Source organism: Diaphorina citri, unplaced genomic scaffold (assembly GCF_000475195.1).
Source record: "Diaphorina citri unplaced genomic scaffold, Diaci psyllid genome assembly version 1.1 scaffold848, whole genome shotgun sequence".
In the NCBI taxonomy this organism is placed as follows: Eukaryota; Metazoa; Arthropoda; class Insecta; order Hemiptera; family Psyllidae; genus Diaphorina; species Diaphorina citri.
In genome coordinates, this window is record NW_007378280.1 from 19120 (window position 1) to 38831 (window position 19712).

At 35.6% G+C, this 19712-nt stretch overlaps 1 protein-coding gene across 1 annotated transcript; it reads left to right on the plus strand.

Annotated features, from left to right (window-relative positions):
* Nucleotides 1-13411: 13411 nt before the first annotated feature.
* On the plus strand, nucleotides 13412-14114 carry LOC113468783 (metabotropic glutamate receptor 2-like). The gene is made up of 2 exons (XM_026825970.1): nucleotides 13412-14007; nucleotides 14101-14114. The coding sequence occupies exons 1-2, from the start codon at nucleotides 13638-13640 to the stop codon at nucleotides 14112-14114; spliced, it is 384 nt and encodes a 127-aa protein (XP_026681771.1). The 5' UTR covers nucleotides 13412-13637.
* The last annotated feature ends 5598 nt before the right edge of the window (nucleotides 14115-19712 follow it).

Consider the following 19712-nt stretch of genomic DNA (forward strand, 5'->3'; position numbering starts at 1 on the left):
TACTTTCCAAAAAAAAAAAATAAAGTGTTCCTCGTTGGCCCCTTATTAATTAGGTACATTGAAATGGGGGGAAAGAGGGAGGAAGGGGAATAATCTCTTCTCTTACTTCCCTTCAAGTCTTCCATCAAGTCTGCGGAGGAAGCGAATAAATATGACAAGAGGAGGAAAAGACTTTGGGAGAGGGTTAAGGAAGAAAGAAAGACGAGGGAAAAATACCTTGGGAGGATAAGATTGAAGAAGAAAGGAGAAGAAGGAATAACTTAGGAGAGAAAGGTTGGGGAAGGAAGGTAGAGAGATAAAGAATTATAAAAATGTGTGACAGTGCAAATTTTTATTTTGGTTCAAAAGTACAGGGAGGATTATTTTGGTTCAAAAGTAACTGAAAAAAGTGCTTTCAATTCAAAGGTTCTGAGGTAGAGACAGGCTTTTGTTGTTGATTTAGGTTTTAGAGGTACATCATCCTAAATGATAGGTAATGGTCGTATTATTTTATTTTACTGTGAAACCTGAAACCAAAAGGTTGAAAAAGACGTACTCCTACACATTTCAAAGAAAAGAAAATATTGGAACTTTAAAAGTTTCTAAAAATAATTAATTTTACCTTCCCATATGTACTTCCTATTGCTTCACATCTTTGAGATAAGGCACACCTAATAATGTAACCTATAAGTGAACTGAAGTGGACCTCAGAAAAAGTGTCTCTCGGGACCCCCAACAAACCTTAGAACCAATCAAAAGGTGCCTTAAAAAAGCACTATGAGCGAATTTCGTTTAGTTAGGTACCTACGTATTGAACATTTTCTCAAAGTCGTACAAAAAGTTCAAGAGTTATGTATGAACAGACAAATTATTGATGCAAACATTGCAAACCCATTGAGAGGAAAAAAATCAAAACTCGCTCCGTTTGTTCAGTAAAATAAATTGTAATGATCACATAACATGAAAGCCATTAGTTGCACTAAAAGCAACTTCATTAGATGCTCAACTTCTTCAGTGATCGTTTGGAATTTTGGGGAAGTAAAAATAAGATGGGGGGCGGTAAAATAAAGTTCTTTCTCTCAACAAGGTCTAATGTTTACCAGCAGAAAAACAATATCCTCTTTTTATTTATTTTAAAGAGACACAAAAAAAGTTACTCAATAATCCTGGACTAGGAATATAAACTAGGAATTTTCGGAGAGAAAAAATGTCCCATCGTAGATACTCAATCATCCCACGAGTATATCCGCCCCAAAAGTCTAACTCTAATGTCTCCAAGCCTGAAATGATGTAAAGTGGGCCAAAGCTCACCAAATCACGTTACGTTCTAAATGCATTATCACGGGACAAGATAGGATCATTATGTGTTTATTATGCTCATAAATATCAGAAACGTGTAGTCTCCCTTCCCCACACTTAGGTCGCTCTTTTCTTAAGATTTATTCAGGGGAGGCTCAGTGTGGAGGGGAGTTTTACCCTTGAGGTCTACAGTTTGGTATATTTTAAGGGTCAGACTTTAGACGGTTTTGAGCCCTCTGCTTTTAAGAAGCGGTAGAATGCCAAGCTCCAGAGTTGATTCCTCCTCAGTCGACACAAACTTTAGCTATCACGGCAAGAGTTTTGGACGATTAGGATTCAGTTCTAAGTAGTTACATTGTGCTTGTGATGGGTTGAATAAAGAAATAAAAATATAAATACCTACCTACCTACTTCGTACCTAAGAAGTCAACATTTATTTCAATATTGAGTTTGAAAATCCTGATGAATTCTGCTGCCCTCGTATGTATAGATTTTAATTTAGGTAGGTACCTAGGTATGTACTACCTAATTAGCTTTTCTTGCTTTCTTTTAACACGGGTTGTTTTTATCAAGGTGTCATACAAAAGTAAACTTTTTAGTTCATTTCCTGTACACACACGCCACCACTAGTGCATACTATCCGGAATAACATAAAAACCTAGCATAAATTCTAACTTTTATGTAGCAGAGTAGCATAGATGTTAACAGAAGATTTCTTTTTGAACCACTCCCCTTGGAGTCTTTTAGACATGAAAGAGAGAGCAAGAGAGAGAGAAGAGAGAGAGAGAAAGAGAGAGGAGAGAGAGAAATATAGAGAAAGGAAGCATTATTTTTTATCTTTCTACAAGGATTCTCTCATCTCTGAAACATATACTTTTTCTTCCTTTTATGCCCAGACACCTAAGAGCTGCTTACTTTATTATTGAGAAGCAATCTAAGTCAAAGGGTGGGGCTCACATTCGTTGTACACCGGAGAGCCTGGGTTCGATTTCCGGTGGAGTCGAAGTTTTTTCTGCTCTCTGCTTGGTACTCAGTACTCAGCCTCGGTTCTCGGGCGTACAGTGGAGTTACTACTTTGAATATGTATACCTCCTTGTATGTGACACCCACATACAAGTACATAAGACACGACAGTAAGTGTGACATCCACGTATATTTTTAACACCCTGTATCGTGAACTTTGACCTTTCCCTCGAGATACCTAAGGTACTAATCAAAATAAAAAAAATAATAATGCTCCTCTGCTTTCTACTGTTTTCAATGAAAACTGGAATTAAAAGAGAAAACAAGAAACACAGGTGGTAAAAAACATTTAGATTAACAAAAAGAGTGTAAAAAACTGAGAAAAAAGTAAGAAGAGTGTAAAAAAGTGAGAAAAAAAAAGGAAAGTATAAAAAAAATCTGGGTTTAATCTGGATTTCATTATACTTTGGAACTAGGTATAGATTTTCATTAGTGTTTTATTTTGCCTGCGAAACCCTGGGATTAAGGAGGTGGTGAGAGACTGATAGATTCAAGAAGGATTAGGGGGTCATTTTCTTTTCTCTCTTTTTCTTTTCCATTCCATTTTACCCTCCGCTTTCCCAGGGGTTTTTGAGCGCTTCAATTGCTTTGATTTGTTTTTTCTTTCGAACATTTCTAAACTTTTTTCTCTCTCTCCTTTTGCCCACAAGATATCAATAAGGCTATTATGGTCTGTTATCTGAGCATCTGAGCTAATGTTTCAAAATGTTTCGCGACGGTAATTTAATTTCGTTCAGAAAAGAAAAGACGATTGGGTCCCGTAGGATCCAAAATCCATTATTTTGCAAACAATAACTTACCTACTTCGATAAGGAGTTAACCGGAGTTTGCCAGCCAAATTAGCTTTTAAGGTAAGGTGTCTGCCTTGTAAGCGCTGGGTTGCGGGTTCGATTACCGCCCGGGGCGGATTTTATCCTGAACGGATAAGGTTCGTTCTCGAAGGGCTGGCTTTCTCCCATCCCATCTTCCTTCTCTCCTGACTTTCGGGACAGTAAGACCTTGGCAGTTACAGGTTCCTTTATCAAACCTCTCTTTTTTTAAAAAAAAGAAAAGTTTGATAAGTAGGTATACAATATTGAAGTGAAAATAAAACTCTAGATATGTGTAGATACCAGTTCTTGAGAGTGATCCAAATTTCAACTACAAAAGGATGACCATTACACAAGTGAGCAGTTATCATTGAAAGTAATGGTGAATTCAATGCAACCATCCTATCCACAATCCACATTCAGGGTTATTATCATGACAGCTTGCGTTAGTTTGAAGAAGAGAAGAAGAAGACGAAAAGGAGAAGAGGCAACCAAAGGAAAAAGAAAGAGGTACCTAGTAGGTACCTAGCTACATTAGAGCTGCGACTTTAATACCAGTGGTTTCTGAGAAAGAACTGAAGTATTCAATATTGTACGTCTCATCTGCATCATGTTAATATTCATGTTATAACATTTGAATTTCGCACTGAAAGATGCAAGTATCATGTCTGCAACTTGATGAAGGAAAAAGAGCCATCTCCACTAACCACTTTATGACTACAACCTGATGCACGAAAATTGTTGTATTTTATTTAACATTTAACCCAAGAACCGAAAATTCGAGAGTGGGGGTAAAAATCTCGTAGTGGGGATAATCAGCTGATATCAAAGATTGGCAGCACTGGCGCTGTCTAGTAGAGAAGATGGGAAGCTCTTGATAAAAATTCAGCTGTTCGCATATTTAAATAATTTCTGTTGTTGGCGGGATTTTTTTCAAAGCAAAAGGTAAGCTTTAAAAAGCCTTATCATCCTTTATCAGATGATAAGTTAATTGCATGGAATATTTCATATTGTAAAACATACAGAGATTTCTCAAATACATATATAGTACAAATAAAATACATATGTACCTATAGAACATAGAGAAATGATCAAGCTTGAAGAGATAATTTAACAAATGACAACAAGAAAAAATAGGAGAGAAGGAGAGAGAGAGAGAGAGAGAGAGAGAGAGAGAGAGAGAGAGAGAGAGAGAGAGAGAGAGAGAGAGAAAAAATACTTCCCGAACGGGTAGTCCGATTTTAAAAAAATTTGGCAAACATGTTTAGCACATGAAGAGAATTCCCTTAATAACGTTGGACCCAATCAGCCCTTGAGGGTCGATTAGGCACCCTTTTTAGGAGTGAGTTCTAAGGAATTTTAATTGTGTTAAGAATAAATGCTTGTCGCAAATGTCGTTCCTTGCTTAAATTTTGTGACTTGGACTCGAACCACCAACCTCTAGAACCACCAACTTCCAGATTCATTCAAAGTCCACAGTGCTAAGCACTACACCATTGAGGTTGGTTGTAGGAGCGAGTTCTATTTTAATTCATGGAATCACTTGATAGGACAATTTAGACTTTAGATGAGGGTCATATTTATACCTACTTACAGCCATAGAACATGTAGAAGGCGTCCTCATCCATCCAACCCGTTCTGATGGGCAGCGGCTGTCTCCCAATGCAGAGGTTGGGAAAGCTTGGGATCCTTGGGGGGTAAAGAAGCTCCATTTGGCATTTGGTAACGTCTCCTCGGCTTTTTCTCCTTTCTTATGCTTCAAATACAGGAAATTGTCAAATAACCTACCTATGTGTTCGACTTTTATTCTCAGAGGTTTGATAGAGAAAACTGTAACTGCCAAGGTCTTATCGTGCCGAAAGCGAAGAGATAAGAAAGACAGGATAGGAGAAAGCCAGCCGTTCCGAGAACGAACCTTACCTGTTTAGGATAAGGTCCACTCCGGGCTGGAATCAAACTAGCGACCTAGCGCTTACAAGGTAGACGATCTACCCTCGAAGATCACTACATATATATTAGCGCGTCCAATTTTTCTAGCTGCGAATTTTTACTCGATCGACGCGATACAAACGAACGTCTGGAGCTCAAATCAGATTTGTTTCTTGTGAAGTCAAGTGGGAAAATAAATGAACTTCGTGTGAGTTTTGGATCGGGGTTGGCAACAATGCGTGTAATTAGATTCCATATTATAATATCTCCTTGTTATCCATTTCATTCCAGGCTTCCTGTTTCCATCCCGTAGAGAAAAACAAGGTGGGCACTCTTGTAGATAATAAAGTCCTCATTCAAGATATTCAGGCCAATACTCTGCTCTCCAGTATAGTACTGGAAAGAAAAGGTAAGACTCAAAATCCAATCTACTCATCAGTAATCTATTGGGGACAGGGTTAGCCCATTGGTAACATGCTTACCATCCAGAAAGACCTGGGCTTAGCACCTACCATTTTTTCTTTTCTTTTCCCAGTCTCGCTTAGGCTAGATGAGGATTAGTGTGAGTAGGTGGGTGAGTAGCTTATCAGTTCATCACAGAATGGAGGGTAAAACACCTATGTAAAAAAAAAAAAAAAAAAAAAAAACTGGCGACTGTTTGTTCATGTTCACACATTAGAGTACAGTGTTGCCAAATCTGTATACCTACGTCATAAAGGTGCCTTCTGACTGGTTCAAAGGTTTTTTGTGGGTTCCGAAGGGCCCTTTTTCTGAGGTCCACTACAGTTCACTGAACTAGTATAGGTAATATTGTTAATTGTTATACCTGCCTCGGTGGCGTAGTGGTCAAGACGCTCGCTTGGTAAACAGGAGGGTGTGGGTTCAATCCCAGCCGAGGCATGGAATTTTATCCTTATTTATTTGAGAATTTGACCACATAATAATGGAGCTCTAATGGTTAGGTGGTAGAGAACGCCTCCGGCGTTAACCTCGTCTAGTGGTTACCTTCCACTCAAGAGTCTATTATTATTATTATTAGTATAGGTTACATTATTAGGTGTATCTTTGTTCAAAGGTGAGAGGCAAAGGCAATGGAAATCGTATTGGAAGGTAAATTTCATTATTTTTAGAAACTTCCAATGTTTCCTTTTCTTTGAAAAGTGTAGGAGTACCTCTTTTTCAACCTTTTGGTTTCAGGTTTTACAGTAAAATAAAATAATACGACCATTACCTATCATTTCGGATGGTGTACCTCTAAAACCTAAATCAACAACAAAACCCAAACAAAAGCCTGTCTCTACCTCAGAACCTTTGAATTGAGAGCACTCTTTTCAGGTACCTACTTTTGAACCAAAATAATCCTCCCTGTACTTTTGAACCAAAATAATAATTTGCACTGTCACACATTTTTATAATTCTTTATCTCTGTACCTTTCTTCCCCACCTTTCTCTCCTAAGTTCTTATTCCTCCTTCTCCTTTCTTCTTCAATCTTACCCTCCCAAGGTATTTTTCCCTCGTCTTTCTTTCTTCCCTAACCCTCTCCCAAAGTCTTTTCCTCCTCTTGTCATATTTATTCGCTTCCTCCGCAGACTTGATTGAAGACTTGAAGGGAAGTAAGAGAAGAGATTATTCCCCTTCCTCCCTCTTTCTTTTCCTCTCTCTCTCCCTAAGTCTGAAGTTTATGTAGTGAGATTATTCAACTTTTTTTTTACAAGCTCAGTGTGTCATTTTTCGTGCACCATGACTGCACCAGTCAAGCTGTGGTTACGTCGGATCATATTTTTGGTCTTACAAAGACGTAAGACGGCTTAGGCCGCTATAAAATCGCTGTTTTATTTATTACGGTAGATATTTAGCCTTACGAACGACGCGACGTAACGCAATGTACAACAAGAAATCTATGTAGCTGACCGACGCGACGTCCGATTTTTTTTTCATTCGATCGCACTACGTCGCGTCGTCGTATGACGTTAAAGGTCAGGCATCAGCTCCAGTGCAACTGCAGCCTGTGCTCTTTTTCAGATCCAGTGCAACTGCACCCTTACCTCTTTTCATTCGATGATAGTTTTTAACGTTCGAGTTCGGTACAGACGGAAATCATTTTCTCCTTTCCAATAACAAGAGTTTGAACAAAATGACCGATATACTCGTGTATGTTTGTTCTTTGTTCTTTTTTTTTCTTACTTCCTCTCCCTCTTCTTCCCTTTCCCTCTCCCTTCTAACATCTGTATTCCCCGAATGTTACTCCTTTCTTACTCCTATGCAACACAAAACGTTTGGTTAAGATGGTTGCTGCGCTTGGCGGTATTTTGACCGCTTTTGGACAGATTTCGACCGCTTTTTGGCGGTTTTCAGCTATAGAACCGTGCCCCTGTATCTTACTATCTTCACAAAGATAGGTAATTATTAATTATCATGCAGCTAATACTCATTAATATCATTAAATAGGTACGACTTATTGACTAAAACAAATAATCAATGAGGTTACTTACTATCAAACAAATTACACAAGTTCTAAAAGTTAATACCTTTTTACATAGGTAGGTGTAGGTATTCTGTGTCATATTTATGTAGGTTTATCACATCCAGGAAAGTTTTTTCTAGGACGTGTTTTTTTTATAGAAAGTAGAGAAAAATGCATTTGTACTTTGCGGGGAGAAAAAAATGATAATAATAATTTTTCCTAATGGCTTTTTAAATGAAAAATTAGAGATCATTAGAAAAGGAAAGAGAAGGATAAATCAACAACCACGAAAAATGGAGCGATAAAAAAAAGTACAAAAAGGAAGAAAAAAAGAATAACTGAAAATTTAGAGTGATATGAAAAATGATAAAAATGTAGCGGACTGAAACTAACTCGATTTTAGTGATATACACACACTTGCAAAAAAATCGGGACGGATATGGATCTTTTTGAAAATTTTCAATAAATTCCATTTCTTCGTCGAAAAGTGAGTCAACCTGAAAACCAAAAACGGCATCCTGAAGACGCCTAATAGCTGGAAAAAACCTTTAGAAATATTTTTATTACATTTACAAAACGCTGTCAGAGTAAAGGAAATAAAGGATTAGGAGGGGAAACTATCCCGAATTTTTTGCACTCCAGTATAAATTATGGGAATGGGCGGAACCAGTATTTCACTCTTTAAGTTATCCTGAAGACGCCTAATGGCTGGAAAAAACCTTTAGAAATATTTTTATTACATTTACAAAAGGCTGTCAGAGTAAAGGAAATGAAGGATTAGGAGGGGAAACTATCCCGAATTTTTTGCACTCCAGTATAAATTATGGGAATGGGCGGAACCAGTATTTCACTCTTTAAGTAATTAGGTAACTTTTTAAAAGGTTAAAAAGACCTGCCCTTGTCATGAAGGTGCCCTAGTGAATAGAAAATGTAGGTTAGATGCCTAAAATCAAAGATAAACAATATCATATTATAGTTGTACAAAATTTTCTAAGGGTAGGAAATGGTATTATTATTCATTTATTTTTCTTCGGATATAATTTTCATTTTGAAAAATAAACCTCTCAGATCGATTTAATTCGACATAAAAATTAAATTAAATTTAGTTAAAACCAATATAAAATTTTTAACCTATTTGAATTCTACCTTGCAATTTTTAGAATGTGGAAAGTTTGCAACTGCATCTTTGAACTTTTTATGGTCGACTAGTCTAATGGGAAGTGCACATTTTTCCAATGAATGGAAATGAAATAGCAAGTTGGCATTTCTTACTATTTTTTTTTTTTTTTTTTTTTTTCGATAAATACTGAAGAAAAAAAAAAAAATTCTGACTTTTTTTTAAGAGTCTTGCTTGATATTCAAAGCATTTCTAATCTAGTTTCTCTTCCTGTTTGCAATTAGAATGTAGGGTACCAAAATATACCAATTTCGCTCTCATCAAATTAGATTAGCTTCATCTTGTATTTTAATCAAATATATAAAAGAAAAATATTAGAAGTGAGAAGGAAGAAGAAGAAATGGATAAAAAAAAAACTTAGAAATGGAAACTAAAATGTACCTATTTTATCTATTGTTTAGTCGTTTCCTATTGCATTGAGAAATAGGTACCCACGTACTTAGTACTTACCTGTATCTTCTACCTTCACAAAGATAGGTAATTATTAATTATCATGCAGCTAATGCTCATTAATATTATTAAATAAGTATGACTTATTGACTAAAACAAATAATCAATGAGGTTACTTACTATCAAACAAATTACACAAGTTCTAAAAGTTAATACCTTTTTACATAGAAGTTATAAACATACAAATCCAGAATACTTTTTCGAAAAACTGCATTTTAATTAAAACAGTTTTTTATGCTGATTTTCTGAATAAGCTTTTCATCTTTAAAAACGGCTATAATTTTTTCAGGATATAAAAAAGCAGAGGGGAAACTTGGACATTAAAAGTGCATTAAGATCTAGTACCAGTTCATTAATTTCTATTAGAGTAATTTCTATTGCAACTTTTTTTAACGAGCCATAAATATACGAAAGATGACGTGCTTTTTTCACTTTAGTTACTTAGTGTCTGGTGCAGTTCTGCATAGGGTATTTTGTTGCTAAAATGTCTTCAAGGCTTTCTTTCCTGGATCCATCTTTTGGTTTTCTTCTAACAGTACCTATACCCAATACCCAATAATATTTTAGTTACTTAGTGTCTAGCTGTCTAGTGCAGTTCTGCATAGGGTATGTTGTTGCTAAAATGTCTTCAAGGCTTTCTTTCCTGGATCCATCTTTTGGTTTTCTTCTAACAGTACCTATACCCAATAATATTCTTAATGAAAAGTGATTGTACCGAAGATTCAATACGGTAATATTTTGAATTGTAAGTCAACCGAAGTACCTAAATAAAGCAAATAATCCCATATTCACCTATGCAATTATGCACCTTACTTAACATCAGAAATCATAAAATTTAATACCAGAGGTTATTGGGTTATACTTGCTCTTGTAAACAGAGTAAAAGCATGCACCGCGGGACACTTTGTGCAGTGTAAAGAAAAAGAGATTACCATAAAATTTAATTAGTGTAACTTTTAATAATTAAAAATAAACGGGGTGTTTTAATCCAGGTTCCTGGGTAAGTAGACACCTAGTTATGTAACGCGATTACCTATCTACTGGAGAAAAAAAAATGTAGGTAGGTACCTACCTACATAAAATTCAAATTTTCTCGAGGTAAAATTGATATTTGAAAAGGTAAATAAATTTTACCATCAGCAGGTTCAGGAGGATATTGTATCTATCACAAAAAATCTGGTGTGAACATCACACGACTTTCTATTACATTTGCGGAATACGTATTTGAAAAAAATGAAAAATTATAAAAAAAAATGAAAAGAAAAAATCTGGTGTGAACATCACACGACTTTCTATTACATTTGCGGAATACGTATTTGAAAAAAATGAAAAATTATAAAAAAAAATGAAAATTTTTCTAAGTCCCAAGCATGAGCCGCCTACGGCGGCCAATTTTCGACCAAAAATTTCCTATCTTAAAATACTCCCCATGTAATGAGGGATCATTAAAAAGTGTCCAAAAAATGAACTTTTTTTTTGAAAATTTTTCCAAGTCGAAAATCGACCGCCTACGGCGGCCAATTTTCGACCAAAAATTTTCTATCTTAAATTACTCCCCGTGTAATGAGGGATCATTAAAAAGTGTCCAAAAATTGAACTTTTTTTTTTTTTGAAAATTTTTCTAAGTCCAAAATCGACGTTATAGGAGAAAGCTCAATATTATAGGAAGTTATTTGAAGTTTCACACGTTTCACCTAGGTAGTGAGCCCTGATTTCTTTGAAGAGTTGTGATTTGAATTACATACAGTCATACGATATTATGATTTTTTCTTACGATCTGGAGAGCTGATCAAATGAAACCGCAGCCTAAAGCTTGAAGCTCAAAGAGTATGCACTTCTCAGAGTTAGCACAAAGAACAAATCAAAATACTTTCAGTCCGAGTTTAACGTGAAAATAAAAGACATTTCTACCAAAATCAGACAAGAAAAGACAATTTTTACAAGAGAGGACAATGTTTGCTCCCCATAGTATTTGCTTTCTTGTAAAAGAAAAAAATGTAGCACAAAAATTTATTCTGTCATTGGTTTTCCATTGTTTCAGGAAACCCTCTCTCCACGTGCCCAGACCTTTGCCATAAAACTGTCATTAGCAACGGAGAGTTACCCATGAGTTCAGAAGTCATAAACAATCATTGGTTTCGCATTTCTCGATCTTTTTTTGTCGGTGGACTCTTGCATAATTTCTAGGTCATCGGATATGTGAGAAACTTTCGCATAAATATTTGCGGAAAACAGTTTCAATGCGAAGTTTTTCAAACTCTTTTTCTTTTCTTTTTTATCTAAGATTATCAGGACTCAGTCAGCGGGGTATAGTACAACAAAGAAATAAAAGTTTTCTTACCACACCCCAAACTTGTAATTTATTTATTTTATTCTCGGTATTGAACTCACTACCCACAGACTTGAAGATTTTGACGCGTGTTATTCGATCATTTTATAAACTACATTATAGTGATTTTCTTTTTTACATTATAGATACCTACCTGTTTATATTCGTGTGATTATCATTGTAATCTTGAGACCACACATTGATTTGTGAAGTAGAAAATGATCGTAGAGGGAAAATTATCTTTACTATTAAGTCCTCATTAAATTACCTAATTTTATAAATTCGTAACCCTAAAATTTGGGGATTTAGGTTTTACAACTATGATCATGTTCAACTTTTCCTGTGGTTAATGACTGGTGAAGGACATCTCTAGGTATATTCCAGGTTTACCTGGGAGTTAAAACGGGACATTAGTTTCAACAACTGGGTTAGATTTAATCCGCCACAATTTTTCCCTGTAATCCAAATAAATTTCCCGTATAAATACCGAAATTATTGCATGTGTTCTGCTAAAATCATTAAAGCGATTATGTATATAAGTATGAAACAGTTGAAATAATGGGACTTCCGTCCCACCTGGACAATCTAAATAAAGAACTTTACAAACAATCTCCCTCATAAAATGTTAGCACACTTAATAAAAAATACAAATAAATAAAAAATCTCCCTCATAAATATGGCCATAAATTTCGCGTTCCGGGTGATCTTATTGAATCTTCAACTAACTTTAATACTGGCTAGCCCGCCAATGGCCAAAGGTCCGGCGCAGGCCAAACTAGCAGTAATCTGGCCAATACGATATGATTTTTTCTTACAATCTGGAGAGCTGATCAAATGAAACCGCAGCCTAAAAGCTTGAAGCTCAAAGAGTATGCACTTCTCAGAGTTAGCACAAAGATCAAAGCAAAATACTTTCAGTCCGAGTTTAACGTGAAAATAAAAGACATTTCTACCAAAATCAGACAGTAAGAAAAGACAATTTTTACACGAAAGGACAATGTTAGTTTGTTCCCCATAGTATTTGTTTTCTTGTAAAGGAGAAAAAAAAATGTAGCACAAAAATTTATTCTGTCATTGGTTTTCCATTGTTTCAGGAAACCCTCTCTCCACGTGCCCAGACCTTTGCCATAAAACTGTCATTAGCAACGGAGTTACCCATGAGTTCAGAAGTCATAAACAATCATTGGTTTCGCATTTCTCGATCTTTTTTGTCGGTGGACTCTTGCATAATTTCTAGGTCATCGGATATGTGAGAAACTTTCGCATAAATATTTGCGGAAAACAGTTTCAATTAATTAAACTAGGTACCTCGTACCTGCGCTAACCACCGCCTCTCTGGTTAAGATAATGGAAAACTAGCTGTTATCACCCATTTTATTATTTCATAACATTTGTATAGTGTGCATTCCAAGCTACGATTTTTTTCTCTCTTCTAGATACATAGGTACAAACTTAATAATCTTTCTCTTGAGATAGGTGGTTTTTTTTATAAAGAGCAAGGCTACAATTTAATTTCTTTCTTTCGCGTTTCTCTATTTTTCTTTTCTTTCTCATTCTTTTGTTAAACAATTTTTTCTTTTCTTTTTTATCTAAGATTATCAGGACTCAGTCACCGGGGGATAATGCAACAAAGAAATAAGTTTTCTTACCACACCCCAAACTTGTAATTTATTTATTTTATCCTCGGTATTGAACTCACTACCCACAGATTTGAAGATTTTGACGCGTGTATATTAGATCATTTTATAACCTACATTATACATACTAATAGATACCTATTTATAGACATTGAAATCTAAAGAACACACATTGATTTGTGAAGCAGAAAATGATTGCTGAGGGAAAATTATCTTTGGTGTTAATTCCTAATTTTAAAAATTCGTAACCCTAAAATTTAGGTTTTAACCTTTTCTGTAATTGGTGACTGGTGTCGGTTATCTACATCTAGGGATATTCTCGGTTTACCGCGGAGCTAAAATGGAACATCAGTTTTAACAACTGGTCAAATTAAATCCCCCCACAATTTTTCCCTGTAATCCAAACAAATTTCCCGTAATCCGGAAATGATTGTATGAAACTGTTGAAATTCTAAATAAAGAACTTTACTAACAATCTCCCCCATAACAATGTTAGGACACTTTAATAAATACCAATAAATAAAAATCTTCCCCATAAATATGGCATCCATAAATTTCGAGATCCGGGTGATCCTGCTGACTCTTCAAATGACATTAATATTGGCCAGCCCACCCATGACCAAAGGTCCGGCGCAGGCCAAACTAGACTATATCTGGCCAAGCAAATACTCGGCCGAAATCTCCGGCGATGTTCTTCTAGGCGGCCTGATGATGATTCACTCGCGGTCCGAAAGCTCTGTGTGCGGCCCTATTATGGCCCAGGGCGGCATTCAAGCGCTGGAAACTATGCTGTATACGATAGACCGGATTAATGCGGAATTAACGATGAATTTGACGCTAGGGGCGCATGTGTTGGATGATTGCGATCAGGATACGCATGGATTGGAGATGGCGGTGGACTTCATAAAAGGTAAGTGAGCATGATTTCTAAATATATGGCCTGTTTATTTAAAAGAAAATATGGCTTATTTGTTTACATTTTTATCACAGGTCCATTTTACAGGAAGGGTGCTGTAACGACAGTAGTTCTTCTTTCACAATATAGTGCCTGTGCCTGCCTAGTACTTATGCTCAAGAAATGACTGAATATTTCATATTGTAAAACATACAGAGATTTCTCAAATACATATACAGTACAAATAAAATACGTATGTACCTATAGGACATAGAGAAATAATCAAGCTTGAAGAGATAATTTAACAAATGACAACAAGAAAAAATAGGAGAGAAGGAGAGAGAGAAAGAGAAAGAGAACGAAGAAAATTCAAGGTCACGTAAAATTAGAATGAAAAAATGGTAAAGGGTTGAGGAAGAATGTCTTCAAAGAGAAAACGGGGGGAGTGAAAGATAATAACGAAAATGAAAGCAAAGAAAATGAGACTGATAAGAAATTGATAGGCGAGGGAGGGGAAGTAATAAGATTGATAAGGGGAAGGGGTAATAAGAAGGGAGAGGAAAAAACATGTTTGTATGATGTTAGACCTCGTGTTCCTGTAGGCTTATTGTCTTCCTGTCAGGCTTGCTTTCTTCCTGGAAAAGCTCAATTTCTTCCTGTGAGCTCATTTTGTAAGCTTATATTATACCTATTTTCTTAATAAGATTAGGTTCATCTTCGTAGATTAGGTAGTCTTTGTTTTGTATCCGTCTCATGTCCCTTAAGACTTTAGCAAAGTTGAGTTTCTGTTGGGTTTCACTATTACGTAATCATAGTTTTCCGGAACATGATTTGTGAGCTCATTTTGTAAGCTTATATTATATTTTCTTAATAAGATTATGTTCATCTTCGTAGATTAGGTAGTCTTTGTTTTGTATCCGTCAATTTTCATGTCCCTTAAGACTTTAGCATAGTTGAGTTTCTGTTGGGTTTCACTATTACGTAATCATAGTTTTCCGGAACATGATTTAGGTACGTTACGAATAAAACATATAATATTGGAAAGTTGTTCGTTAGAAAGTAGAAACATGACTCAATCGGTTTTTTTTTTTTTTCTTTTGGATTTTTCAATTTTATTCGGATCCTCAGTTCACTCCACTAAACTCTTCATTATATCCACTTGAATTCATTTCATGATTGCTTAAAGTTCTGTGTAAAATGTTCGTGGGCAGAAGAGACTATGTTCTAATTTGAAAATTTAAGGCCCAGCTCTCATCTTTCACCTTTCTGCATAAGATTAACCAGACTAATAACAAGCCAAAACTTGAGAAAGTCTCGAACAAAAGTTCTAAAAGATCGAACTTGAAGTGGTACCCAGGTACTAACTTTTGTAAAATTTCGACCAAAACGGCTGACTTTCAACAAGCTAGAATTCCCTCAGAACTCATCTTTCACCTTTCTGCATAAGATCAACCAGACTAATAACAAGCCAAAACTTGAAAAAGTCTCGAACAAAAGTTCTAAAAGTTCGAACTTGAAGTGGTACCCAGGTACTAACTTTTGTAAAATTTCGACCAAAACGGCTGACTTTCAACAAGCTAGAATTCCCTCAGAACGGTTGGCTTTCTCCTATCCCGTCTTCCTGTTTTTAAAGGTTATAAGTTATAATTATTATAAAATATGTATGTTAAAATTTCCAAGTGTTGAAGTGAAGATTACACAGATATTAATCATGATACCTATTAAGGGGAGTTCTGAAGTCATAGACATACCTATACCGATTTGGACTGACCAATTTGGACTCCTTTAGCAAGGGTCCTTCAACACAACACCTTTGCTAATTTAAAGCAACAAAATTAATAGGAATTTTCAATATGTTTCTTTCAGACAAAGGCTGAAAATTTCATTTAATACCCACTCACCTACATATATTTAGACCACAATTTTGACTCAGGTCTAAACGAAAAAGTCAATTTTAAACCACAGCACTGGGTAATCCATGGCAGTTTTCAATCTTGAAGTTGATAATTTCTGACGGAGGTATTTTATGCTCTCCCCAGGAAAATCTTTCAGTTTGCATTATTCTTCACATGCGATGACATCAGTAATCCGCTTAGCCCATAGGTTTTATTGATTGGAGCATTAGGATTACCAGTAAGCTTATAGTCGACCTTTCTCTCCGAAGTTTATTTACCTTGAATATTTATTTTTTCCGGGAAGAGGAACAGGAGGAATTAGGTCAGCTCATTTTTTCCGGGAAGATTACGGGTAGATCATTGAAAATATGGTCTGTACTCCGAAGTTTATTTACCTTGAATATTTATTTTTTTCCGGGAAGAGGAACAGGAGGAATTAGGTCAGCTCATTTTTTCCGGGAAGATTACGGGTAGATCATTGAAAATATGGTCTGTACGTTAATTTTATTGCGAAATCTCTCATCATCACCAGTCAGGATTTACTTACCTTCAATATTTATTTTTCGAGAAGGAAGGAGGAAGAGGGGATAGTGAAAGGTAACTCAGTTAATTGAAAATGTGATTTTTTACTTTCCTTATCCTATAGGAAGGAAAGTAATGTAATCGGGTCAGTTTTTAGTGCCAAAACACGTTGTGAGGTCCCTATTTTTTTCTTTTTTTTTGTGGAGGTAAATTGAAGACTTTTTATAGTCAGGGATTTTAACAATGCTCAATTTGTTTGAGGCTGATTTTTTCCACCTTGAACTTTGATTCCACATGCTGGGAACTTTGGAAATTCCCATCAGAAGATATTTTTTGGTAGGGAACTGCCTAAAAAATATTCTATGGCTTATAAATGTCTATGATACATACAGGATCATACCTACGTGGAGAAATTTATGAACCCTATTGGTACTATAGCCTATAGTACATAACTATATAAACGTTGTAGACTTTAAGAACGTAGAGTAAAGGGGTAATTTAGAGAAGCTTAAAAAAAACTTGCCTACGGAAAAGCCATTGCTATTCAAAACATAGTTTACAGAAAACTGCAAACGCAGAAACTCCCGGCCGAAAGTTTCTGAATAATTCCAAAGGCTTTCTGAAAGATACACGGCAAGTTTGTATGTTGCATACGTAATAGTACTATCGTACTATCCTATGGACTTACTTTATATCCAACTTACTTTTTAGTCCGTCCTTCCTTTATTACAATAGTAATAAAAGGTATAAGGGACGGACTATTGTATTCGCTTCGGTGTCGTCGGTCGGTCCTTACTTTATAAACTTACTTTCCCATTGGTGGATAAAGGGATAGGTATACCGTGCAACTTACCCGTAAGACCGCGTTTTACGAAGCTGGAGTTGGCTTCAATTCTGGATTGAACTGGGTTAAAATCATAGATTCCTCAGAAGCGTTATGTCTCCCTATACTTACTTACCTACCTTCTTCCCTGGATTGGAAGGGGTATTCTGTGGTGGACAGTTTGTTCAGTAATATCTTTAATAATCTCTGGCACTGAATTCACTTACTTTATAAACTTACTTTCCCATTTGTGGATAAAGGGATAGGTATACCGTGCAACTTACCCGTAGGACCGCGTTTTACGAAGCTGGAGTTAGCTCAATTCTGGATTGAACTGGGTTAAAATCATAGATTCCCCAGAAGCGTTATGTCTCCCTATACTTACCTACCTACCTTCTTCCCTGGATTGGAAGGGGTATTCTGTGGTGGACAGTTTGTTCAGTAATATCTTTAATAATCTCTGGCACTGAATTCACATTTTACAAATATAGGTAAGTACAAACAATAATATTTTGCCATCTCCGTATGTACATATATATTCCATTGCAGAATTGCATTTCGCATTGTTGGCTACATTTCGCTTTTGTTTATCTGATTGCAATATCACAAAATTATTTCATTGGTAGAGATGTTATGGGGCTGAGAAGGCATTTTATTGGCTGACTTGACGGGCGTTTCTGGAGGGAAAGACTTGGGGGTTTCGGCTGATGGTGATTCTCGCGAAGGAAATTTGAACATTAGGTATTAGAAAAAAATAGAAAACTACTTACCTTCCAATTTTCTCGTGAGATAGGTCATTATGGATCTCCATTCAAAACTTTCCCATTAATCGAGGAGCAAGATTGATAGGAAATAAATTGGCAAGATGTATTAATTTAAAGCTCCAAGAATTCCGATAAGGGTGTGGGGTTCCAATAGGTTTCATAACTCTAATAACCAATCAGCTTTGATTTGTCATTGGTATCAGTATCGGATATGAAACTACACATCTATTGTGTTTACTACAGTGACTACATAACTCTGTGACCCTTGTTTTTGAAGGTTATAACTTATAATTATTATAAAATATGTATGTTAAAATTTCCAAGTGTTGAAGTGAAGATTACACAGATATTAATCATGATACCTATTAAGGGGAGTTCTGAAGTCATAGACATACCTATACCGATTTGGACTCCTTTAGCAAGGGTCCTTCAACACAACACCTTTGCTAATTTAAAGCAACAAAATTAATAGGAATTTTCAATATGTTTCTTTCAGAGAAAGGCTGAAAATTTCATATAATACCCACTCACCTATATTTAGACCACAATTTTGACTCAGGTCTAAACGGAAAAGTCAATTTTAAACCACAGCACTGGGTAATCCATGGCAGTTTTCAATCTCGAAGTTGATAATTTCTGACGGAGGTATTTTATGCTCTTCCCAGGAAAATCTTTCAGTTTGCATTATTCTTCACATGCGATGACATCAGTAATCCGCTTAGCCCATAGGTTTTATTGATTGGAGCATTATGAAAAGTGATTGTACCGAAGATTCAATACGGTAATATTTTAAATTGTAAGTCAACCGAAGTACCTAAATAAAGCAAATAATCCCATATTCATCTATGCAATTATTATGCACCTTACTTAACATCAGAAATCATAAAATTTAATACCAGAGGTTATTGGGTTATACCTACTTGCTCTTGTAAACAGAGTAAAAGCATGCACCGTGGGACACTTTGTGCAGTGTAAAGAAAAAGAGATTACCATAAAATTTAATTAATCCGAGGTTTATTTACCTTGAATATTTATTTTTTCCGGGAAGAGGAACAGGAGGAATTAGGTCAGTTCATTTTTTTCGGGAAGATTACGGGTAGATCATTGAAAATATGGTCTGTACGTTAATTTTATTGCGAAATCTCTCATCATCACCAGTCGGGATTTACTTACCTTCAATATTTATTTTTCGAGAAGGAAGGAGGAAGAGGGGATAGTGAAAGGTAACTCAGTTAATTGAAAATATTTTTTACTTTCCTTATCCTATACTTCCTATAGGAAGGAAAGTAATGTAATCGGGTCAAATTTTCGATGGTCAGTTTTTAGTGCCAAAACACGTTTTGAGGTCCCTATTTTTTTTTTTTTTTTTTTTTTTTTTTTTTCGTGGGGGTAAATTGAAGACTTTTTATAGCCAGGGATTTTTACAATGTTCAATTTGTTTGAGGCTGATTTTTCCCACCTTGAAATTTGATTCCACATGCTGGGAACTTTGGAAATTCCCATCAGAAGATATTTTTTGGTAGGGAACTACCTAAAAAACATTCTATGGCTTATAAATGTCTATGATACATACAGGATCATACCTACATGGAGAAATTTATGAACCCTATTGGTACTATAGCCTATAGTACATAACTATATAAACGTTATAAACTTAAAGAACGTAGAGTAAAAGGGTAATTTAGAGAAGCTTAAAAAAAACTTGCCTACGGAAAA

Bases quoted from the DNA above. Each gene is read 5' to 3' on its own strand.
- LOC113468783 (XM_026825970.1), top strand. From the start codon at position 13,638: ATGGCATCCATAAATTTCGAGATCCGGGTGATCCTGCTGACTCTTCAA.